Source organism: Ambystoma mexicanum, chromosome 4p (genome assembly GCF_040938575.1).
Source record: "Ambystoma mexicanum isolate Mex_15411 chromosome 4p, UKY_AmexF1_1, whole genome shotgun sequence".
Lineage (NCBI taxonomy): Eukaryota > Metazoa > Chordata > Amphibia > Caudata > Ambystomatidae > Ambystoma > Ambystoma mexicanum.
In genome coordinates, this window is record NC_090927.1 from 913,718,560 (window position 1) to 913,743,796 (window position 25,237).

At 45.5% G+C, this 25,237-nt stretch overlaps 1 protein-coding gene across 2 annotated transcripts in view; it reads left to right on the forward strand.

Moving 5' to 3' along the window:
• The window catches only part of RNGTT (RNA guanylyltransferase and 5'-phosphatase), a 2,962,270-nt gene that overhangs the window by 1,011 nt on the left and 2,936,022 nt on the right, over positions 1–25,237 (forward strand). For both annotated transcript variants that reach the window (XM_069606512.1, XM_069606514.1), the window contains exon 2: positions 21,688–21,797. In XM_069606512.1, coding sequence (XP_069462613.1) covers positions 21,688–21,797 — 110 coding nt within the window. The remainder of the gene's footprint in view (positions 1–21,687; positions 21,798–25,237) is intronic.

Consider the following 25,237-nt stretch of genomic DNA (forward strand, 5'->3'; position numbering starts at 1 on the left):
GATGTTTGGAAAGGGGATTTGGAAGAATCTGGTACCATCCTAACGTGTGACTTAAAAGAGAATAAATAATAAGTCGAGAAAAGTAACAAAATGCAAAACGTCCCCTGCCCCAGTGTCTCTTCCAGTAACATTTTACTTTTAAGAGGTGTATATGCACGTTTAGGTGACTCCATAGTAATGAAGACTCTGGATTGTTGTGATCATGGTTAACATTAGATTTGTGTTTTGTTAGGTGACTCCCAGTGTTTGTATATTGTGATATATTCTTGGTCTCGCTACCGAGGGTTTTGTGACTCTGCTTTCAACCCTACTTTAACAAGTATGTTAAATCAGGGTATCTGGTGCATCTTAACAACATGGCCTAACTTTTCAAATCTGCAGGGAATTGGCCAACCCTTCTGCAGTCTCCACCCCTCTGCAACGCACTCGCCACTCACTTCACCACCAAAACTCAGGACATCCTGAATGGCCTCGTTACTCACCCCACCAACCCATCCCTCAACCCCTTGCATCACTTGCCCTTCCTCTTTCTCCTCCTTTGTTACATCTGATGAAATCTCCAGAGCGGTCAGTTCCATGAAGGTTTCTTTCAAACTGTCTCCCCTTGCTCATCCAGGACCATCCACGACAACATTGGCTCTCTTGCCCCCGCATTTTCTGACCCCTGCAACCACCCTTTTGCCCCTGGTGCTGAAGCACTCCCTTGTGCGACCCTCAAAAAAACAATAATTAGCAGACCCTACCTGTCCAGCCAACTACCGCCCTATTCCCATCACCCCCTTCCTGGGGAAACTGCTGGAGAAGTTGGCCTTGCCCCAACTTAATTCTCATACCTAACTTGGGCTCCACGACCATCAATCTGGATTCCGAGCATCCGGAGGCATGGAAACTGCTCTTCTGAATACTCTTGAAGAACTGCTTGCATCCCTTGTTTCTAACTTCCAAGCTGTCTTCATCCTACTTGATCCCTCCTCTGCCTTTGACACGGTCAACCACTCCATCCTTATACAAAGGCTCCATGACACGCTTGGTATCTCGGAACGGGCACTGCACTGACTGACCTCCTTCCTAATTGACCGCTCTTCCCAAGTCATCCTTGACACCTTCACCTCTCCTACTCCTTCTCCACCTGTGGTGTCCCCCAGGGCTCTATCCTCTCCCCCTGGCTCTTTAAAATCTACCTTACTCGGCTGGCACTCCTCATCTCCTCCTTTCTCCCCCAACTTCCAGTGTCGTGCAGACGACACACCTCTTTTTCAAACTTCTTGCCGACCCTTTGCACCTTCCAACATCCCTGTCTGTATATCTGCCCTCCAGGCCTGGTGTACTTCCAATGATCTCTGCCTCAATGCCAGCAAAACTGAGATCCTCTTCTCCCCCCCCCCACTCTGGCCTTCCTCCATGGGTTCTCCCCCCTGCTCCTTCTTCTGAAGCCAGAAACTTTGGAGCCCTCTTCGACTCCTCTCTCTCCTTCCTCCCTCACACTCGGGAAATTGCCAAGAAGTCTCACTTTCAGCTCTTCCTTCGCAAAGGAATTCTACTTTTTCTCACCTCCCCCCCAGAAGCTCAATGTTACCTGCACCCTGTTTCTCTCTGTGCTTCATTATTGCAATAGCCTCCCCCTGAATCTGTATTTTCCCACTTTGCACCCCCCATCCAGCTACACCAGAATAGGGCAGCAAGACTTATTCTTGGCCTCAAGCACATGGACAGCATCTCTCCTTCCCTAAAAAGTCTCCGCTGGCTCCCGTTTGCTTCACAGATTAAATTCAAATCCCTCTCATCACCCACAAGGCTTGGGCCGGGGAACCACACTATATGCAACTCTCTCTTACTAAATATTCTCCTTCTAGACCTCTGCGTTCCTCTGGCACCAACTCTTTGAGTGTAAGACGCTTTGCTAAACGGAGGGCAGGAGGTGATCACTTTCCTCTGCTGGCTTGCTTCTATGGAACAGCCTTCCCCTACCTTTGCGTCTTGAGCAGGATTTTCTTAAATTCCAGAAGCTCCTCAAGCCTTTCCTCTTTACCTCCTCCTTCCCCAACTTCTCTCCTCTGCTAATCTTACAGTTGCTTTGATTGATGTCCTGGGCCCTTATGCATCCTCAAGGCACTGACCTCCAACACTGAATCGCCCCCCAGCTTCTGTCTATCCTCAGCACTTGCCTCGGCACATCCTCTGTCCTGGAGGCCCGCACTTACCTTTCCTTGCACTTCATCTGTTGCTCACCCACAAGCACAGGCACCCCAGCACCTACCCCCATTGCCCCCCTCCCTTCTGCACTTGCACATTCTGAATAATCACAAGGCATAGTAGGTTCGTCTTTATTTCCTCTCCACTCTATTTAATTTTTCTATGCATTTTAATGTCTCATTCCCATGGCCAGTCCCTGTTGCCCTGTGGGTGCTTTGAAACAGAATTTACTTGCTGTGTAAGTGCCTGACAAGCGAACAGTAAATAAGTGCTTTGTTGCTGTGCATTTCATAAACGATTAGGGAGCACCATATGCTGTAACTTATTTTTCTTTCCATACATTGGCTATTGTTTTGATAGTTGCTCCTAAAATGTTAAGGGTTTTCTTTTCATGGCGATTTAATTCTAGAGGGCTCCACATGTCCACCTAAGATAACTGGACATGTTGACTGGTTGATTTGTGTTTTGCAGGCATCAGGGATTGCTGCCATGTGGCGCGTACATTAAGGCCATCTGGGCTGCTATCAAAAGCTTGTAGTAATCTACCAGACTTTTTTCAGTGCCAGCAGTCGTATTCGCAAACACCTTGTTGATGTAGGTGCTCAGGGATCTAGAATGCTATCTGCATTACTAATGTCAACTATTAGGTCACTGCACCGGATGTGGAGAAGTTTAGTCATTAACCCATATATTTTCCAAGCCTATTTCAGAAGGTGTAAATTGGGGTCTCTGTCCCATGCAGATTTAGTACTAGCAGCCAGATTATTTAATAACCTGATGATTGTTTTGTAGAGGATTGATGCTTCATGCTTTGATTTTAAATACATTTAGGGGACAATGCTGGCTGATGGTTCACTTCTGCTTTAGTTACACTCGAGTTTTTTTTTAATTGCACCTTTTGAGGGGGTGAGGGGATATATTAGTGTTTTCATAATTTTGCTTAGTCTTTGATTGTGACTACATTTCGATTGTCAGTGATTGAAGGTAGTTTAATTCTACAGTCACGTTTTAAGAGGGATACAAAGTATGCCTCTATCCTTAGTAACTGTAGTTACTCGAGTATAAAGAGAGAATCTCAAAGGAGAACCCAAAGGCTCCCCAGCAACACTGCCCATAAGGAGCTGTGTGCTGCAAAAGTAAAATACAGATGCCTTAAAAGATATTTGGAGGAAAGTAGATTCCATAGTAAAGGTAAAACGCAGAGAACAGGGTTCCAAAAGTCAGAGCAAATACGAATGGATGAGTGGAAAAAGATTGTACTCTTTCAAGATTGAAAGGGGTCCAGAAATCCAGCAAAAAGTGCTGAGGGGGTTTTCACTAGGAGAGGGGATGAAGCATAAAAATGATACATCTCTATAACGGTAGAATGGCAGAGCAGCCAGACTTGTTTTCTGAGGAGGATGTGGGCTATAGGGAAGTACACTGAACCCCGTCCATACAATAGTCCAAAAACTCTTACACACAGTTAATATTAAAATATACATTTATTCTCATCTACGTAAGCTAGGTGAGACTAACCAACATCCACAGGAATTAACAAAACTTTTCCTGGGTGACTGCTTTAATAGTAGTTGCTTGCGTTTACAATTGTTGCAGAAAATGTCACTGACAGTTCTACCATACTACTGCTAGTGCAGCGCACTCGCATTTGTTATCTTTTAGCTCTGGTCTTGCAACAAGTGTAGTGCCTGGGTCTGCAACCCTTTTTCCTTTTAAGTCTATGTTAAGCCATTTGCTGTATTTCTGTGGGTCTACCTTTTGCCTTTGCCTCCCCCGCAAACGGCTCCTGAATAGTCCCTGTTCCCAGCAGCCCAGTGAATCTCAACTGTGAGGGTTCACTGCCCCTCGTTCACTCTTGCAGCCATTTTGGCTCTGGTCTTGCAACAGGTGTAGTGCCTGGGTGTGCAACCGTTTTTCCTTTTTGATTTTTGAATATTTGTCATTTGCTGTATTTCAGTGGTCTACCTTTTTGCTTGTCTGTTCCTTTTTGATTTCCGAGTCCTTGTTAAGCCACTTTCTGCCATTTTTCTGACCCTTTCTCCCCCCCTTTTTGTCACCTTCCAGGCCTCTACCGTACCTGGCTCTCTTAAGTGACCTATTTCCCGCCCCCCCTTCCCCTGATTGGGTCCTTCTCAGAGGGGGCTTTAACCTGCTTCCTGGGACCAGGAAGCTGCAGTCCATCATGCATCCAGGTCCCTGTGAGATGAGTGTCCCCCCTTCTCACTCTGTGCCCTGTACCTTCTTAATTTTCTCCCCTTTCTGCCATTTCTGTCCTTTTCTCTCCTTTCATCCTCCTTCTTGTCATCTTTCCATGCCTCGGCTTCCATTTTTGCCACTTTCATCTCTCTTCTGCACCTTTGCGGTACCTTGCTCTCCTGGGTGACCTCTGCCCTGCCCTCTTTCCTGCCTAAGCCCGGGCAAGGGCCCCAAAGCAAAGGGCAGCTCCCGAAGAAGCAACTCCGATCCGTGCTTGCTTGGGAAGCCAGTAGCCAGTTGTCAACCAGCAGCGACTCCCAAGGTTAAGTGTGGTCTGGGTGTAATCCAAAAGCCCTGCCACTATTCTTACCTACTTAATCTAGCATACCAAAATTAGCCAGCTAGTAATATTATTTCTATCACTGTTGTGTACCAACATTTAGGTGGTTTTATTTTACTGTTGTGTCCCAGCTGTAGGAATTCTTCCTCTATCCAGATATCACAATTCTAGATGTTTAGCATTTACTGTTGTGCCTCCATATTTAGGAGTTCGCCCTCTAGCCAGGTGAAGTTGAACCATGCGCCACACTTAGATTATGGCGAAAAGTCACATGCACTATGCTATCAAGCTAGGGTCTACCGGCACTTGCTAATCCTACACATCTGGAATTCCCTACGAAGAACTATATCAAGAAACGTTCAGCACTTATCTGTTGCTAATCCCGACTATCTGTGTTGTCCAAGCAGAAACACCTATCGGTAATCCGATTTAACAAACTGCTGACCGAGGATAGCGCAGCTGTGCAGTAAGAAAATTCGTTTTGGGACTGTTCTCCCCATTGTTACCCATCAGTCTTCATCAAACAATTTGACCCATCAAGATACAGGAAGGTTCTACTCCCTTGACAGGCACTGGAAGCTAAACAGAAATAACGTCCCCCTGGAAAACACAGACCCTCAAACACACCACTATGCCAAATCTTGCCTCTGCACCAACAAACAGTACAAAGCTACCCCCCTCGAATAATTCAGCCTAACTGCACATATAACGTTACCCTCAAGCACCAGCGCCGCCAGAATGCAGATATCGTAGCCCATTGGTCTTACTGCACACATTCTGCAGCCTTTATACAGCCACTGCACCACAGCAAGTGCTAGTATGCAGCTAAACATTGCCTATGACACTCTAGCTGCACACATGAGTGCACCCATGCATGTTGTACAACATTACTCCCTCCACTGAACTGGACTTCGGTCCCCATGGGCGTTCAACCCACAGCGCTTTGGAATCCTAACATTGGTAAAATAGGCTATACAAATACCAAATAACAAAGGGGAACGTCAGCCGGGTGCAATGCTCAACCATTTCAAGTAGTAGAACAACGCACAAAAAATCTGACTGTAATTCCTCAAAATGGCCCTGTTTGACGTCAGTGGTGCAATTACATCACCAGTGACGTCATATGCAACCGCAAACAGAAAGCAAAACGTTTGCACTGTTAAAAGAATAAGAGTGTTGGGCAAATGGGGAACGTGTAAGATATCAAAGCTATTAAAATGATGTATGAAAAAAAAATACAATGTAGATTCAAAAAGTTATATTCAGACCAGCTTACACCTACACTGCCCAAGTACTAACTCCTAAGGATATATCGAACAACACACAGTACATTTTGTAGAAAGAATATTGCTCTAATGAAAAACACCAAATATTCAATTTGAAATTACAATGACTACATATGCCAACTTAATAAGGGGCATATCGGCTCTCCATTAATCAAGGATTGACAAGTCTTCCTTGTGGAACAGTTGAACTCGCACAAAACCGTGAAGATTGCACTCTTTATTCATACCACGTGGAGTACTGATTCTAATCAATCCATAATGTTATTCTTTGTAGTAATAACCAGGATGAATCAGTATTCCCTGCACCAGTTCGCAGTACTTCTGGAACCTGAAAGGTTGTCCGTGGTCCTTGCTGAGCATTCTGATTGCCCTCCATCACGAAACAAAAGTAAATGTGAGGTTGGAATAGCAGGGAAATTGCTCAAGCTGGATCAATACACATAGGAGCTTGAGCCAGGGATGCGTTTTGACCCCCTTTTTATTTAATGTTTAAACATCTGATTTGGGTGGCGCTCTGGTGGAAGTTCAGTCGTTTCCCCCTCGTCTGGGTGAGCTTTGATTTTCACATTCGGATTACGCTGACAATATTATTTGTGAACAAAATAAGCATTCAAATGAGCTTATTAGTCTTGAACACATTTTTGCTGGAGTCAGACCTAAAAGCAAATGTTATTAAAAAGAAGATTTTAAGATTTAAACCAAAGTATTTTGAAAAATGTTTGAATTTTACTTGTTTCTTAATGGCAGTAAACTTGGAGGTGGATCGTGGATCACTTTAAATACTTGGTGTTATCTTTTTATAGTAAATGCTCAAATCCTTTACATTTCGAGCATCTGCTCAAGTAGTGGCGGCACAGCTTCACTTGCTTAATAAGTGTTTTGGTCAGTTTATAATTGATCCATTGCTTCGATACGATCACCATAAAATACTGCCTAAAATTATGTATGGAGTAGAAATAACGTTAGAAGCGCCAGATTGGTAAAAAATTGAAGCACTTATATAGAGGAAAACACTTTTTTTCAGATAGGTATAATAAGGCATGAATTGGACTTAAATTCTATGCAGGCTCGAATTAACTGTAAATGATTATTTCTGTTCATTAAAGTATTAGAACCTCCTCCACATAGCTTATTTCATAAACTGCATTTTGAGCCGTTAAGAAATAAGTGCCATGTGCTACAGGTTTGGAGTAAGAATTTTGATGTCATATATTTATTTTAATTTGTATCGCGCCCATAAGCCTCAGAGCGCTAAACACATATGCAACGTAATAATGTTCATACATAAACAAATGTCAGAGCAAACTCAGTCGCAGGTAATAGTGCTACTGGCAGAACAAGGCATAGTTAAACAATCAGCCTAATTCAGGTCGAAAATCAGTTTCAGGTTAGCAGTACCCCTTGGTATGTAATGACACATGCTTAAAAATAATGGCAAATTGCTGGTCCCACAACCCACCATGATGTAATCCCTATCCTCCTGGACACACCAGCCTTGAACCTCCAGCTTGCGAGGAACCTGAGGATCTAACAGCCCTCAGCCCTGTTCTCTGACGGAGCCATGCCCGGACTTTGTTCCAAATGGCTTCTTTAGGTTCTTGTCATGATCCATGCCCCTGACCCCCTCAGGTATAACGGCCCCCCTCACAGCAGTGGGGCTAAAGCCCTTCACACTGGCCCCAAGGGCCTTAAAACTCCATCAGAAACATACATGGAGTCAGTCCTGCTGCCTTTGACGCCAGGCTCATTATCGGGAATAAAGCAATACCAGTTTTGGACCTTAATCCAACATGGAGGCCTATTACACAGCTCAGTTCTTTAGAACAAAGCCATGCCGTCTAGTGTTTTGGGTGTGGCTGGGCCAGGAACTACTTGGCCTGGAACTACTTTACTTGGGCTATTTAAAACACACCCAAACAGCAGAACACGCTTTGCGTTATTCTGCACTCCTGTAGCGTAACGCTCACCGTGTCCAGCTCCTGCTAATCTGCTTCTCCGGCGGCCCGATCCTGAAGCCCTAGATCTGGATTCCATTAATAACCTGTAAGAACAAGAACAGCATTAGCGAGCAAGAACACTTACCTGTGAAGTAACGGTCTTGAATCCATCCTGCGCTTCGCTTACCTCGCCCATCTCCGGAGTTCGCCGCAACCTGCAAGTGAGAAGGAACAACGTCAGCAATAACAAAATACTTACCTGGTCAAGCAGCGCTTCGATCGCTCATCACTCCGGAACATCACTGCAACCTGTACAAAGAAAGTAAGAGAACACAGTTTAGCAATTAACACCAACAAAAAGAGCAGCGCTCTGCGCATCAATAACTCACTGTGGTCTTCGCCATCGGCGCAGCAACTCCGAGATTGCAACAATCCCTGTGAAAGCAAAAAGAGACACTGTTAGGGAACAGCGTAGTGGAGCAAGACGCCGACAAGACCAGCAAAAACGGAGGGAAAGAAAGAGACCGAATAAAGACGGAAAAGACATTATAACTCACCTGGAAGACAGCAAGCAGAGTCACAGCCAGTCTGCACCTGACATAAGGGCACAAGGACCAGTGAAGCAGCTAGGTCCACGGAACGCCCGCACCAACTACACGCCCCTGCACTGAGACTCGGGACGGAGAGTTCAACGCACAAAAACCTAAGGTGAGCAATAACCTCAAGGGAGGGGATTTGGACCAGAGGGAGGTGGGAGTCCACCCATCACAGAACCAGTATCTTAACCCTCCATTCTCCTGTTATAGGCGCTACCCAACGTCTGGCAAATAACCAAGCAGAGAGGGGTCCGGGATAGCGCTTAGACCTCCATCCAGTATCGTGTGGCGCCCCCGTGGATACCAGGTGAGCGTAACAGTTTTTTCCATCATTGCTTCTCAATGTTAGTGATGATAAAGTTCCTACGATCCAGAAAACCATCTCTCATGACTTTCTTTTATCACTGGCATTCTTCAAAATATTTGAGGAATGCGTGAGTTATTTTTGAAGTCACTGAGTGTGAGGGACCGAGCACTTAAGGTGAGGGTTTATTCACAATATCTGGACCGGTAAACTGAAGCATTTGATCGTTCAGCAGTAACGGGAAGCTAGAGGGCAGTAACTGATTTCAAATTGTGCTTGACCTTAGATTTCAGATGGGCTGGTTTGATCAGTACAGTCGGCAAGGACTGATCCATTCTTGAATATTAGTTTGACAATGTTTGTCAACTCCATCAGAATGGCATTGTACAATTGGTAGTGGAGGGGAGTCTGTTTGGCAGGAATTATCCATGCTTACTATGGGATGTTTTCCAGCACAGATTTCCAACAAATCAACCCATTTACAAAAATCGGCAAAACAAGTTAAAAAGATTCAATTCATTGATTACGTTCCTCCTGAGTACAACCCATTGTGCACAAGTAATGGTAATCTGTGGAGATTAATCCAAGCTCGGAGTGGCCTGTGCTCTAGAGAGTAAAAAGGGGTCTTGGTTATTCTTTTCTATTTCTGCGCCAATGGGGGAAGGTACCCCATGGGGAAAAGGCGGGAAGGTCAGTGTAGCTTTCCAAATTGATTTCTTGACAAGCCAGTACCTCGCTTGCTTTGATTCCCAGGAGCGAATTCAGAAACTTTATCCAAAGTCATTTCTGGGCTCCCAACTTGTAGTCTCATTCTCCTCTGTGCCCTAAGTGCCAGGACTTCAGAAAAGCGGTCTCTCTTTGCCGTTGAGAATTTGGTCATGGCGCTTTGAGTGGCAGTGATTATGACAGACCATGTAAGATGAGAAAGGGGCTTTTTTATGCCATGTTTTCTTTTTACAGGCATACTGCACAAGGCGTTATTAACCTCCAGATTTGTATTTTTTTGTAACATAAGTTGTTGACTATATGAACTTGAAGAGTTACACCCCCCCCCCCCCCAGCCCCCTCTTCCAATACTGGGAGTACCACACACTCACCAAAGTAGAGGGAGGAGATTGAGGCAGAGCAGCCAAGGTACAGGGACCTTACGTACCAGTCGCCAACCAGCAGAGAACACGGGTTCGCTGGGCCATCACATGCAACCCCAGGGCCAGCACTGTACGAGCTTGGGTTCCACCCGTGAGAAAGGGCACGTTGCCGGACTCGGCGAAGAGGCAGGTGTAGGGTTAGAGGAGCAGACCCTACAGTGTCGAGATCAGAGGGAAACGAAATGAACATCAAGCCGCACTAGCAACAAGAGTTGCATCCGCTTCCAACATTCTGCTACCCATTTGTGTGTATAGCTTGTTGAATAATTCATCCACATGAAAAGAATTGCGGTTTCAACCTCAAAGAAGAAAATAAAGATTCTGGAAGGAGATTGGATAGCTAATAGAGCATTCATTTTACATTATCATTTGCTTTATCAAACTATTTTAGAGACTAAACCTTATAATTTGATTCCAATATATTTACTTAAATATCCCTGGTGTCAATTCATGTCTGATCTTTTTAAGGCTAAAACTTAACCCGCTGCCTACACATGAAATCCTATGAGCAAGAGATAACATCCAGAGGATTCAGTGTCTGTATTGTTCACGGTAGGTTGAAACATGGCAACATCTTCTGATTTTCTGTGGACCTTTTTGGGAAATTATTTCTTTTTGTAGGTTTGTGTATCGTAGTGATACAATACCAAAATGCTTCCATAAGAAAAGTATTTTAAGAGCTGAGAATCTCCTTGAACATTGTTGTTTTAAGTTGCATTTAAAATGTTTTTTTTTTAAAATGTATTTATTTATTTTCAAGATTTTCAATAAACAAAATGTACATTACCAAAAGTTCAAACTGAGTATCAAACATAACACTCAGTGTTTCATAGGTACAGAAGCAAAAACAAAGTCCAAATCATGGATAAAAATTGAAACATTTCTGATAATACAAGACACATTTCGTATCAATCGCAATATAAGATACCTAATCCAAAATATTACAATTAATTTAATAAAGAAGAATAAATAACACAACATGGAACATTACAAAGACATAAAGACCACACACAGACTAAAATGGTTTTAAATTCATAGTTTTCGGCCTTCCTGCTTGACTGACCAACATAGTATTTGCCATAGGGCACCATATGATATATAATGTTTGAAGTTTCACATGCTGCAAAGTCATGTAACCTAATCTTCTCCCCTGTTAATGTCCGGTGAGCAGTTACAATTTTGTAATATTACCACAATTGGTACAGTTATGACAAAGTGCCTGCTTACTTCTTTGTAATCGTTCCAGTGACGTGTGTACCAATTTGATCAATTACTTTTTTTCTCCTAGTATGTGTGAACAAAGGAGGGCACTAAACAAAGTACTTTCCTTGCCATCCTGACCTCCTGACTGATAATTGTTTGTATATGATTTTTTTTTTAACTCTGGCTTTGTATGGAAAGTGCAGGTAGTTTCTTCTGTACTGTTGTATGAAAAATCGCTCTCCTTGTTTTCTGATTTGATGCATGTTCTCACTACTAGTGGGTGTACACTTTTGCTCGCTCCAGTCCCGTCCAAATGACCCCACGTTCTGATGATGTGCCCTCCATGGTGTCTGAATCCAAGTCTGTCAGAAAAGCCTCTGCAGATTTATGTTCAGTAAAGGAGTGCAGTTGACCATCCAGCCCTATTCTAAATATAGCAGGCTAAATCATATAGGTTTTTGTTTAGCTTCTAAATGGCAACGTTTGGGAGGAGCTCGTTTACTAAGGATCAATTCAATAAGATTCCTAAGCAAACAAAGTGAAAGCAAGAATCTGGCATTTTCTCTGGCTGCCCCTAAGTTCTGGAACTCTTTCCACTGCCTTTTGAGACTGGCTTTTTCACTTTTCACTTTTCACATTTCGTGGTGCTCTTAACGGGTCCAAATGTGAAGTTGTAACCAGCAGGCCATAAACTGTCACTCGCCACCGCAATTCTACACATACATGGGGCACACTTTTTCTTATTCGCCAAGAGTCAATTATCACTAGCAAATTGCTAGTGGAAAGTGCGCAGTTTCAGCCACCCTCTTTAAACTGATTTATTCCTGAAATAATTTGGAACCTTTTAGTTGGTTTATTTCTTGGTGTTTGTTTTTCTTGAAATTGTTGCTCTGTTAGCTCTTTGAGGCCAGGTTCACGCGTAATAAATGCTTTAAATAAATAACTGCGTAGATGTCTTGCTGTTGTTGTTGTTCCTTGGTCGGTAAACTACTCCTGCCCCCACTTGACCATAAGGCTACTAACCAACAGAGACTATTCCTTTTGTAAGGCACCTGACTGAAGGTCTTTCGAGCCTTGCGTTGATATTCTGTATTTGTTTTTATTCCAGACAAATGCCCTCCTTCAATATATACAAAAACAATACAAAACCGGTTTTCCATTCAAACGACCCCTTGGGCCCTAGTTACAAAGAGACATGCATCAATGGAAGCGTGGGTCAGAAAATTAAAAATATTATTGCCATTAGGGTAGGACAGCTACCACCACATCTATTCACCAGGGCATACTGTTTGTAGAGGCGATGGTGCTGGTGAAATTGGATGCCCTCATATCAAACCAGAAGTCCCATAAACAAATACAATCCATTAGGCAGAGTTGCACGAAGGATGCATTTCTTGAAGTGACTAGTGGACAATATTACCTATGCATTGAAGCAACATATCATTTGTAATGGGTGTGGAAAATCTGACACACAGAACGTGAAACATCTTGCTGGCTGGTGCTTTATGTAACCGCCTTATTGCACCTCACCTAAATAAGTAAATGCATTTTGGATCTTAAAAATGAACCGGTCGCTCTCTGCCATTCAGAGTGAAGTCATGTTATGAACAGCTTCGGGCCTTTTTCTGGGCATAAGATAACTTTAAATGTATTGTAAAAAGTGTTGTAAAATTACAGGCATATTCATTGTAATATCATGTCCACTGTGCTCACTAGTCCTGTTAAAAAATTGCTGCCCCCCTGCAAGGAGACTGGATTTCCAACACGAATCCAAACTTTGAAAGTGCTCCAAGTAACAGAAAAAAGTTCTCATGCCACCACTCCTGGTATGTGAAAAATAAAATTGGAATGTTGGCAGTTCCATTGCCGACAGTACAGCAGCAGAGGGTTATAGTGAGGCATTGCAGTCCCAGAGAGAGAAGCCTGTGCGTGCATCAGAGTTAACGAGGGTAATGGACGCCAGCACCTGTTAAAGCCTTCTCTCCCAGGACTGTAATGCCATTATAACGTGGCGGAATCACAAAAACAAGGTAAAAGCGGGCTTAAGAACAAAACAGTTGGACAAGGTTCTTGTAACATTGCAGCAGGTATTGTCCTGGAAGAATGTTGACTATCGGAGACACTGAGGGTTCAGGCAGAATGTTGGGAGACAAACTCAAGCTTTGTAACAGTGCACCATTAGTACCCAGCGAGGGTCAATGAGCTTGTTACAAGCAATCTCATTGGCCCTTGCCCAGGCCTTATCTCGCCTAGAAGGCTCCAAGCACTCTTGGTCCGGAGTTCTTAGTCCCTTCACTCCTTCCATGGGAGCCATTTTCTTTCTTTATTTTTTTAACATTGATTTGACCGCCATGGAAAGGTAGAAGGGATTACATGTAGTTCCTTCTCCCAGATCCCTGGTGGGCATTTTTTTTTTCTCTCGAGTCAAGGAAAACTGTTGCAGCGCTGTTTCTCGAATCGAGAAAAATTGCAGTTAGTACCCCGGTAAAACTTGCCAGGGTACTAATGGCAATATAACCCAAGGATGGGGGCATTACCTGATCAGTACTATTTCTCCAACACCCCCCCACCCCCCCTTGGGCTATATTGCCTAATTGTTCACCATGGCCACACCAACATTCCAATTTTATAATGGGGCGATATTCCCCCAGGCGGTGGCTCGCCCCTCTCAGTAATGGCCCACCACCCAAGTTAAGGGTCCGAGCTAAGCTAGGACCCCTTCAGGCAGGCGGCAGTGCCGTTAATGAGAGGGTTGGCCCGCAGTTGCAGGGCATATCGACTTTACCACTCATGAGCCACCACACGTGGGTGCTAAAGGCATTGTATAATAACGTTTTTTTTTAAACTTTGACTTCACCTCCTTTAGCACTTGTGGGTGCTGAAGAAGATATGGGGGTAGTGTGGGGGAGCAAGGACGACACAGGGCAAGGGGCACACACCTGTGGGGGAGCTCTATCTTGGGCTTGTTCTGAGCTCCCTGATTGGCTGGCGCCTCTCCCAGGGTGCTAATGGCTGGTACAGGGTTCAAAATTGCTGCTACCTAGGAGCTATGTTGCGACTGCTTCTAGCCGAAAAGATCTTATGAGGCTCAGGCAAACTGGTGCAATACAGACGGCCTATGTGGCATAACATTTTACACCTGGGAATGTGTGTAAAGAACCCTTGAAGACCTCTAGTAGTCATTTAAAGCATAATTAATTGTATACAATGGACAAAATGTAAGTTTGCATCTCATTTAAGTTGGGTATGCAACATGCTATGCTTCTCTAGGGGACGCTCCGGCCATTGATACCCAGTAGCTCCTGCAATATGAATTTCACCCCTACGGCTTAGAGCCGTGCTAGTAGTAACAACGGACAGCTCTTAGTTCTGCTGTATGTTTAGTTTTACTCTGTGTTTGTTAGTCTGCACCCATTAGCCTTCGGGTACCAGGTGCGCATTACAAATTTCATAACATAACGTACGCGTATACTTTTTCTGTCCCCAACATTCCAATGATTCTTCTTTGACTTTCCTGGTTTTAAACCAAATATTCTACCCTTTCTGGGTGGAATGTTCCAAATATCGATAACACCCCCTTGCTTAGGTCCCAATAAAGGCCCTCACTTCGCTCACGGCTATTAACCTGGACCTAGGACATTTATCCCTGATCCAGAATGCAGCATTATCGCTTAAATCTTGGCACCTATCCTTCTACTGTTTTGCTTCATATTTTAACTATTGATTTCAACAAACAACCAAAAAATAAACCAGACAGTGAACAGCAAGTATACATTTCAAGTCTCGTGTACAGTTTTGTAATGGGTCCACCACTTCTCCATTACCCCCTCCCCCATCTCAAGCTTACCCCACATCACCGCCTTCCACCACTTTATCTGAGGACACCTCTTCTTCCGCCCCCTCGAGCAACCATTGTCATCTAGGCAAGTCTGGGCAGACCCAAACAGCGTAGCCACTAAGTGCTTCCAGGCTATCAATGTCTCAGCTTCTTCAGCTCCCCCTCTATTAACTGCTTCACTCCAAACCAGTTATTTTCCACATCCACCCATTTCTGATGGTCGTGCCACCAGACATCTACTTTTGGTCTATTCCTTGCTTTCCAGCTCATGGCAATCCTGAGCTTCGCAAGTATGTAAGCCAGGTCTTTGAGTTTACTCACATGTTTCAACGTACGCCTATGGTTCTCCATGGCCTGGCAAGCCCATCGCCATATCTTCCATCCCAAGTCTTAACGTCCTTGTCTCTCTGCCTTGCTGCGAATGTGGCAACCATATCCATTCATTCAAGAAAAACTGGGCACGTTCAGCCCTCAACAATCTGGACTCCGATGTGGAGCCTTCCGATAACCACCTCGCCACATATTGTAGTTGGCTGGCCAGATAGTAAACCTCAAAGTTGGGCAATTTAATGCCCCCTTAGTCGTACGTGTTTTGCAATATCCATAATGCTATTCTGTTCCTGGTGTTGTGCCGTATGAACCCCCTACATATGTCCTCGATTTCAACAAAGAATCACTTGGGTATTATATATAGTATATTCCGTAAGAAGTGTAACGGCCGAGGCAGCACCACCATTTTCAGCAGTGCCACTCTTCCCATCATGGTCAAGGGGGGCTTGGCCCAGAACCTCATGCTGTTTTCAATGTTAGCCACGCCTTCTACGTGTTTTGTTTGTGTTCAACCTCTACACTGTGATCTACATCTATCCCCAAGTATCTAAAGGTCCCGGTCTCCCATTGTATTTGTAATACCGGCATTTCCTCTCGTGGGATCCCCTTATATCTACCCAGGGGGAATATACATGATTTTTGGGGTTCACTTTGATACCAGACAGCACTGCGTATTGCCCCATTACTTCCAAAATATATTGTAGGTTCTCTTCGGGATGTTCTGTTATGTCACTTGGCATTTATATAGCGTCTTATATATCATTGGTATGACCTCAAAGCACTGGTAGGTTGAACGCCCTCTGAAACCACAGTTCAAGTCCGTAGAGAGCGTGTCGTATGATGTGTGTGTTTGCACCGGATATGTGTGCAGCTGCTGCGTCAGATGATAGCTGCTTCCTAGCGATAGGTGTGGTGCTGAAGATATCAGTTGGATGTGTGCAGTCTGGTGGGTGGACACCCAGACTGGGTTCTGGCTGAGTTAGGCCTGAGGAACGCCTACGCTAGCTGGAATGTACTTCAGCTAGCTGTGTTTTATTAGGGTGATCAGGTGATAGTGGGGTCGTGTTTGTATGTGAACAGCTAGGCCGAATTATCAGGGGTATTGCTGTGTTCTAGCTGAATGATGGTGTATAGAAGAGAGGGAGCGTAGTGGAGTGATATGGTGGTTTATTAGTAAAAAGGCCCGAGACCAGGCACATGAGCAGAACGGTGGGGATGTACATGGCAACATACATATGTAAAGTGACATCCACTCCGTTCCACCCGCTCCGTCCGTTCCATCTGCTCCACCCTATCCACCCGTTCTATCCACTCCGTTCGTTCTATCCCCTCCGTCCGCTCCATCTGATCCAACTTCAAATACAACATCATATCAGCATACATTGATATCACATGTTGCCCTCCCTTCGTACTGATCCCCACCTCTCCATATTGTTGCCTCAGATATATCGCTAGGGGTTCTAGCGCTAAAATAAACAGCATCAGGGATCACCGGCATCCCTGTCTAGACCTCTGCTGAGTTGCCATCGATCTGAGATGGTCGCTCCCGTCCTAACGTGAGCCAGTGATTTACTGTACACCAATTGGACCCACCGCAAGTATGTGGGTCCAACCTCGTATTCCTTCAGGCCGACATCAGCCAAGGCCACTTGACGGAGTCTAAGGCCTTCACTGCATCTAATGAAATTATTGCAACCTCCTGGGGGCCCCTTTTAGTTTGTTCTATGACATGATACAGCCTTCTGAGATTATCAGATATGCTTCTTCGAGGGAACTATCCGGTCTGGTCAGGATGTTTGAGTTTGATAACCGGTCTCAGCCTATTTGCCAGCACTGGCATAAGTATTTTGCTATCTTGGTTAAGCATGGATATCGGTCTATAAGACCCGCAGTCCATGCATGGTTTGCTAGGCTTAAGAAGCGGGATGATAATTGTCTCCCTCAGGAGCAACTGGGGGGGCGGGGGGGGGAGGGGGGAGCAACTCCGCCTTGTAAAATTCGTTAGGGAGTCCATCCGCCCCTGGGGCTTTACTAGTGGGTAAGAGCTTGATCACTGCTTCTAATTCCTCTAACGTAATTGGGACCTCTAAGTTCTCCCTCTCCACTGCATCTAGTTTGGGAAAACTGATGTCCTTCAGTGTTTCCATCACATAAACGCCCCCCCCCCCCGTCAACATCCATATACATTCGCTGGTAGAACTCTAAAAAGCCTTTGTTCACTCCTTCCTGGGTGTCTAGTATTTGTCCATCCAGCCCCCATACTGCTCTAATTGTCTGTCTGGGCATACATCCAGGGTAACAGTTTGCCCGGCTTATCTCCCTCCGCATGCTGCCTTTTTAATGCATTTTTCTTTTTAGTTCAGGTTGCATAATCCCTCCCAAAACTTCCTGCAATCCTGTTGTAGTTGTCGTGTGGTTTCCGCCTCCTCTGGGCAATGCCCATCCTTGCACATTATCTCCTCCAATTTCTTTTCTGTTTCGTGTAACTCATGCGTTATTCTATATTGCTGCCCCCCCCCATCACCACCACCTTAAATGCCTCCCATAATGTGTCAGCCGATTCTACGCTCCCGGTGTTGTGTTCGAAGTATTCCACTATTTCTTTCTTCAGGTCCTCCCTAAACACTGTCTTTCAAGGCTTCGGCCCTAAGTCTCCATGACGGGATCCATGTTCTGGGCGGCGAGTACTGCCATGCTACAATCAATGGCGAGCGGTCTGAGAGGACTCTCTTTGTATTCTGACTGTATTAGTACCCCTGTCTACTCTGGTGCAGCAAATATGTAGTCTAACCGCATATGCAGATTGTGTGGGGCCGGGTAGTGAGAATAGTGCCTATCGTGTTGGTGGTGCATTTTCCATAGATCCACTAGTCGAAAGTCACTTGATAGGGTCTGCAGAGTTCTAGCTACTGGGGTGTGCTTCTAATTCTTCTCGTCTGATCTGTCAACCCTGGGATCTAGTGTACAATTAGTCTCCTCCCCGTATAACTGCCCCCCCCACCCCTGATATGGGCTGGTCTTGCTGTATAGTAGCTGGTAGCATCCTGGTTCGGGGCATACGGGTTGATAATGCTCAGCTCTCCGTTTTCCACTAGTCCTATTATTAGCACCATCCTCCCATCTGGCTCTATGGTGGACTGTAACACCTTAAAGGGGACATGCAGTGCTATCCACGTAACTACCCCTCTGGCGTATGCCAAATACGTTGCTCCTATGGTAGTGCCTCTCTATTTCCTCCCCACCACTTCCTGTTTTTCTTTTGTCAGGTGAGTTTCCTGTAATAAAGCAATATCAATTTTTTTTGTCTCTTCAAATACATCATGACTTTATTCCTCTTTAAATAGGTATTGAGCCCCCTGAAATTCCAGGTCGCTATCTTCAGTACCCCCATCTTATCCATACCCTGTTCTACCTCTGTCCTCCCTTGTCTTCCGCTCCATACGCAGTGATTTATAGGTGTATGCTCGCTCCCCCCTTTACTAAACACTCCAACTCCCTTCCCACCCTTCCTGAAACTTCCCGGTGGTGGCCTCCTTGCCAGGGCTCTGTGCGCCCTCTCTACTGCGAACCCTTGAGTGAGGGCTCCCACTTTGATTTCCTGCAACAGCATGGTCTCGACATAGTTGGTCGGGTCTGATCCTTCTTCCCCCGCCGAGAGTTCCACGATTCGTATGTTGTTTCTGTGCGCCCGGCCTCCCGCTTCTTCTGCTCTACCCGCAGTGTATTTACTTCGGCGGCGTTCGCTGAGCATGTGGCTGTGTTTGACTTCATCTCCAAGCCACTTGTGCGTTCTGCTAGTGTCCGCACATCCTGTCTTAGTAAATTCACGTCCACCTATACAGCATCTATCTTGAACTCTAGTGAGGTCTTTAGTTAAGCCATCGCAGTGTCAAGCTTAGCCCCCCATGATGCTTTCAGGTCTGCAATTGCCTCCAATATCTGCTGGTCACTTCGTGCTGGGGGTATTTCATCTGCATGTGCTGTCCCTTGCTCTTGACACTTTCTGTCATGTGTGGTGATTTGGCAAACTCCTCCATCGTGGTCTGCTTCCCCTTCACTTTGGTAAGTTTAGAGGCCATGTTGAACCCAGGGGTGGTTTTTGCACTTGAGGTTGCTGGTTCTGTTCTGCTGCGGTGCCTCTCACCACCCAGGCTCGCCCTGTCTCTTTATCCGTCAGAGGGCTATTGTCTGCCTAGAGTACAGCAAAGGAACGTCTCACACCGTGTCCCTTCAGCTGCCCCTTTGTTTCAATTTGCCTCCAGTACCCCACTCTGTGGCCTCTGCCCTTCATTATGGGCTCATCTTCTCTGCGCCATTGTTCTGCAGCTGGCCCCCTTATGTCCTCTACCAAGCCGCCAGTGTTGTGCCTTTATTGTGCTCGTGTTTATGCTCAAAGTGCCATTGGGCTCTGGTTCCACAGAGCCACCACCATTTCCAAATCCTCAGGCGGCGCTTTGCCTCTCCTGTAGCTGGTAATATTAACTGCAGGCTCACATCAGGCTGAGTGATCCCTTGACAACGAACCGGAGTCCGTCTGGTTTGCACTACCTATTCGTCCTGTATGCACGAAGATATGGCCCTCTCTTTTTCTGGCTGTTTTGGGGCACTCTGGGCATCAGATGAGGGTTGTTGGTCTCTGCGCGGCGGAGGTGAGACTGCGGTGCAGCACCTCTCACTGGGTCCGGCCTCTGTGCAAGTTGACACTTCAGTGTCTAAGTATGGGCCGATGCTTGCAGGCTTCCAGCTGCTTTCCAAGCGTTTATCCTTTTGGGAGCCGCTCCCTCCTTAAGCGTGTTGTCCCACCTTAGTGCCCTGTCATATCGCAGGCCGTCCCTGTGTCCTGGGGACCCCACAATGGTGCTTGGTTACTCGCGGTTGTCGCAAATGCACAGTGCTTCGTTCTTAGCCTCGTATCAGTGTGCAGGACAAACTCTCTCTCCTGTGCTACGGTCTCTGCTGATGTGAGCGCAGCGACCGAAAACCAATCGCCTGCCAGACCTGTATGTTCGAGCTGCCTCCGTCTGAGTGCCGTGCTCCTTCCGCAACAGTTGCAGTCTCCATCTTGTCCGCAGTGTGTGGTAACTGACTGTATATACAGTTACATTTGGAATCAGCCTCTGGAGAGGAGGAGATGACCTAGCTCCACTTGCCGGTGCAGAGCTTGCTTCGGGTGACGTCTCCGTAGGTAGAAGCGCGGCCAGTATTCACCCAGGCGACCGGGGCTGCGCAGTAACTCAAATACACAGTGCAGAGACCCAGCCCATCTGCGTTCAAAGTTCCCGGTCTATGCTTCCAGGAGCGATCTCGTGCAGAGGTATCAGTTTCTGGAAATGCAGCGCGGGTCCACCGAACCCCGGATCCTTTGTTCCCGAAGGCCGGCCATCTTGCCCTTCGTGTCTCAGGACTACAGCATGCTAGTTCAGCTGATAACTCTCCCGGTGTCGCGGATTGAGCGGCTTCTTGGTGCATTGATCTACGTGTGGGTCTGCAAAAGAGTTGTGGACGCTTCCTCCTTCCGACGAGCGTTCCAGGATCATTTCGGATCAGCGGGAGACGACGAGAAACCCAGCCTATCGCATGACTTGTTACCCACGCCCCCCTGTTTTTGCTTCTTTAATACAGACCTATTCATAAGTTATCTGGCTCTTCATGTCATCTACCTTTTGTTATAACCACAAGACTCCTTCTAATTTGATGTTGTCCATGGGAAGGGTGCCAAACTGAAGCAGTAGCATTAGTTTTGAAAATCGGTGCCCGGGGTATATGCACCGATAAACCCCCTGGCACAGAACTTTATATCATTCTGATTAAACTTTTCCTTCCATTTATTCTTTCTCCACTGATAATCTTTGGATATGTGGTTGGCTGCCTCTGGTAGCACTAAATATGGTGATAAATTGTTGCAGACCTTGAGGACAATTCCTGTTTGTTCATACAACCATTGTTCAGCAGGAGGGGACACACACGAATGAGCAGAAATGTTATGATGACAGTAACCCCAATTAAATGTAATGTTATGCAAAGAATGCAAAGTACAATTAAAAAGCATACGTGAACAGTAGCCGTTTGATTTCAACCAGTCATGATACTTTGCTTAAATCTTACTAATAATCCTCCCGCTAGGTCTCCAGTTTCTTTGCTCTACATAGAATTCCTTTAACTGTATTGGGATTCTCATCATTTATTTTCATACCAGTTCATAACATAAATGGCAAAAACGTGTGGCTCTGCTTAGATTTAAAAGTAATTTTGTTTTTAATGTTGGTATACATTTCACTGAAGCAGCGTGTAATCTTTTTTCTCTTTTTGTCGAAAGGTAAATTTTTGCCTCTGAAAACTATGTTGGGATCGAGATATGATGATCAGGTACCCGAGGAGAATCGTTTCCAGCCTAGCATGCTGTCCAACTATTTAAAGAGCTTAAAAGTAAGTGTTTTTTTTTTGTTTTTTCTTTCAAGCTGATTAATTTAAATCAGTCCACCATAATTTCTCCCCTTCTGTCCTGATTCCACTCCTCACCCATTATACGATCAGCTGGGCTTTGGTTGTTAAAATGCATTATATGTTCAACATGCTTAGCGCTTGTAGTCTCATCTGATGTGGCGATGTGATGGCAGCATATACCAGAAAGAAATTACAGAAAGCAGTAATGTTGATTTCTAGTGTCTCTACTGCTAGCTCTAGAAAATAGTTTAATGGTTTGGTTAGACATGTGAGCTTTGTGGGACTTTTTTAAACACATTTTCTGTAAAGCATTTTGTTGCTAGGAAGAGCAGTGTTGTGAGCTTCCTAGACTCTCTGACGAGTGGTACTTCACATGGGTCTTGCCTAGTAACACACATAACGGACCCTCAGTTAACAGAAATCCATCCAATCTATCAACCAAAAGCTTACAGGTTAGGGGCTGTCCCCCCCCCCCCTCCTCTCCCCCCCTCGAAATATATATAAAGTGCCCAACATTCAACAACCCCTCCAGCACTTATCAGATCTCTTTGGGCAGAAAGTGGGAAACTTCTCAGGGGTGAAATGCCATCTGGATTATTATTCTGGAGCTCTGTCAGTTGGATGCTGGTCAGAGATCTGACTGAACGATTGCATATTCCCTGGCAGTTTTTAATCAGACTGGTGTTCAGGCCCTGTCCGAGGGGCTTTGATAATTTTCTAGCTATATGTACGGAGCATTTTATAGACCTGATGCTATTCCAGGTGCCCCCGGTCACTTTTCCAACTCACCTACAGCAAGAGCTCATTTAGTGGGGGCAAGATATGAACCTCATGGTGAGCAGGTCATTCAGGCTGCCTCAGTCGGATCCTATCGTAACTACGGATGTCTCGCTCCGGGTGTGGGGTCCTACCCTGGTGACTCATTCAGTACATGGACTGTTGTCCAGGACCAACCAACAGAATTCTAGCCAGCAAACAATAGTGGATATTCTATACACAATATATAATAGCAAAACCCCGAAGACATGGGTTTATACAACCCCCTTGCACATAGTACACGTTTCGGCGGCAGAATCATCCAACTTGAGAATACATCCGTGGGATGTGTATTATTATACGAGAACCACCTTCATCAGGGCAAATGGGTGGCCCCTATAGTAAGAACAACAAGAAAAAAGAGAAAAAGTAAAGAAAAAATAAGTGTGGAATTCTTATAGGTCAGTAACTTAGTCCTTTCTGGACATAACTGGATTAATTAGTAACAACAAACATATTATTGAAAGGACACTAAGTTGTCCAGGTGTATACAACTGATTCAGTAACAAAGTGGGGCTGAAAAAAGGGGGCAAGGTGGAAATGGTTGCACCTATAGTTGAAAAGTGGGGGGGGGCAAGGAATGCCTAACTCACCACTGTAGCCTTGTAATGAATCTCAATGTGGGGCAGGCTCCCCGAGCAGGTCAAGCCAGTCAAGCTGCGCTATGGTTGCGGGCCAAGGAGAATGTGCAGCAAGGACCCAAAGTGAGCAGCACAGGAACAGCATGCTCTGGAAACAGATTAAAAGGATTGGTTTTAAAAGAGCCTAATAAAGCTGCGTGCTTCACATATAGAGCAGTAGTACAAGTCAAACACAGAATGACATGTTGAGTTTATTTTAAAGTGTGCACCCACCCAGAGTGGGAGGGAAGCGGCTAATGTTAATCTGAAATGCTCATGCAATATATACAAAGTTAAGCATGCAGATAGTGGGATACCTGAGCTTGTGCTTCGGTTGCTCCCTGAGTCTTTTAATAGAACAGCTGTAGAGGGCCGAACGTGCCTCTACTCGAAAGTGTTGTCGCCGTAAAGGTAAAACTCTAGCAGCTAAAGAACTGGTGCCTGGCAGCTCCTATACGTGCGAAGAAAAATGGAGGAGACAAAAGAAGCCTTTAGTGACAGGTTTAAAAAAAAAAGTGCTTGTAGTGAACGTGTCACAAGGCACAAGCTGTTAGCATTACCTGAGGAGTAGTTCAAAAGCATGTACAAATTCGTGCCTGACATAGTTCATGTGTGCTTATGAGCACACGTTAAGTTCATCTGGTCTGCAATGAATGGAACTGGGGATGCGGTTGCGAGTACCCAGCCGGCGCTCTGCTGCAGGCTATGAGCGCCTGCACTGCTGGCGTCTGTAAATAAGGAGGGTGTGTGTGTTTCGCAACCAATCGAAAAGCGGAGAGTGTAGTGACCTGATTGGTCCTTGCGTCAGGAATGCGGAACCAGACCGAAGTGACTAAGGAAAGCCCTGGGGGCGGAGTAACCGCTCCAAACCACGCCAGCGGAACTGGCGAGAGAAGTCAAAAAACTGTAAGGGTCGCTGAGAGGCACCGAGCTGAGGAGTGTGTGCCGTAAGGAGGGCGCCCTCACGGGTGAGTCTGCTCCTGTACGGGAGACTGTTTGTGCGGGCATGAGCCCGGACTTGGGTCAGAAAGGTGGGTGTGTGCTTGCTGACCATACAAGGCACAGCGTGAGCTGTGCTCTGATTGGAAACAGTGTCACACTCCCTAAATTAAGTGCTGCATCTGTCGGCACTGTGTTCATGGAAAGCAGGCAAAAATTATCTGCGGTGCAGTGCGCAAGGAAGTGCTGTTGAGTACTGACATGCCCCTGTGTTTAACAAAGAGGGGGAAAAAGGAGGGGGTATAATAGGCTACATACTCTTTAAGAGTAGCATTTCAGTTGAAATTACGACTGAGAGGTGTCTCCTGGATCGGGGTGTCTCATTGACTGGCTAAACCTAGTTCAGGGCAAAATGAAAGCCCACTGATTGATTGTATGTCTGAGGGTCCCAGTGGAGCAAATCAGTCCCATCAATGCGGGAAGATTTGTTGTTCATTGAGACCGTGTTCTATGGAATCCAATCTGTGTATCCATCTGCATTCTAGGTCCAAAAGACGACCTAGGATGTTGGGCCCGTTGCCGACTCTTTCAATGACCCACCATCTGATATCTTGTGTGGTGTGTTTTTTATCCAAATAATGTTGAACCAGAGGAGATGTGAGATTTTTGCACCTGATACGTGACCGGTGTTCCGAGATCCGTGTGCCAATGTTGCGCATAGTTTGCCCAACATACCGTAAATTGCAGGGGCACTCTATGTAATAAACCACTTGGTTGGTTTTACAATTGGAAATGTCATTAAGGATCCAGGTTTTTTGTCCAAATCGGAATTGCTGTATTTTGTATGTAAATTGACAAACCGAGCAGGACCCACATGGGTAATGTCCTTTTAATGGTCGCAAGTTCCAAAGATTACTTTGCAGGGATTTTTTTATATACATGGAGTGCACTAAGTGCTTTCTGATGTTCCTTGCCCTTTTGTATGCAAATCGAGGTTTTGGTTGGTTCGGGAGGCACAGGCGGGCAATGGCCCAGTATTTGTGAACA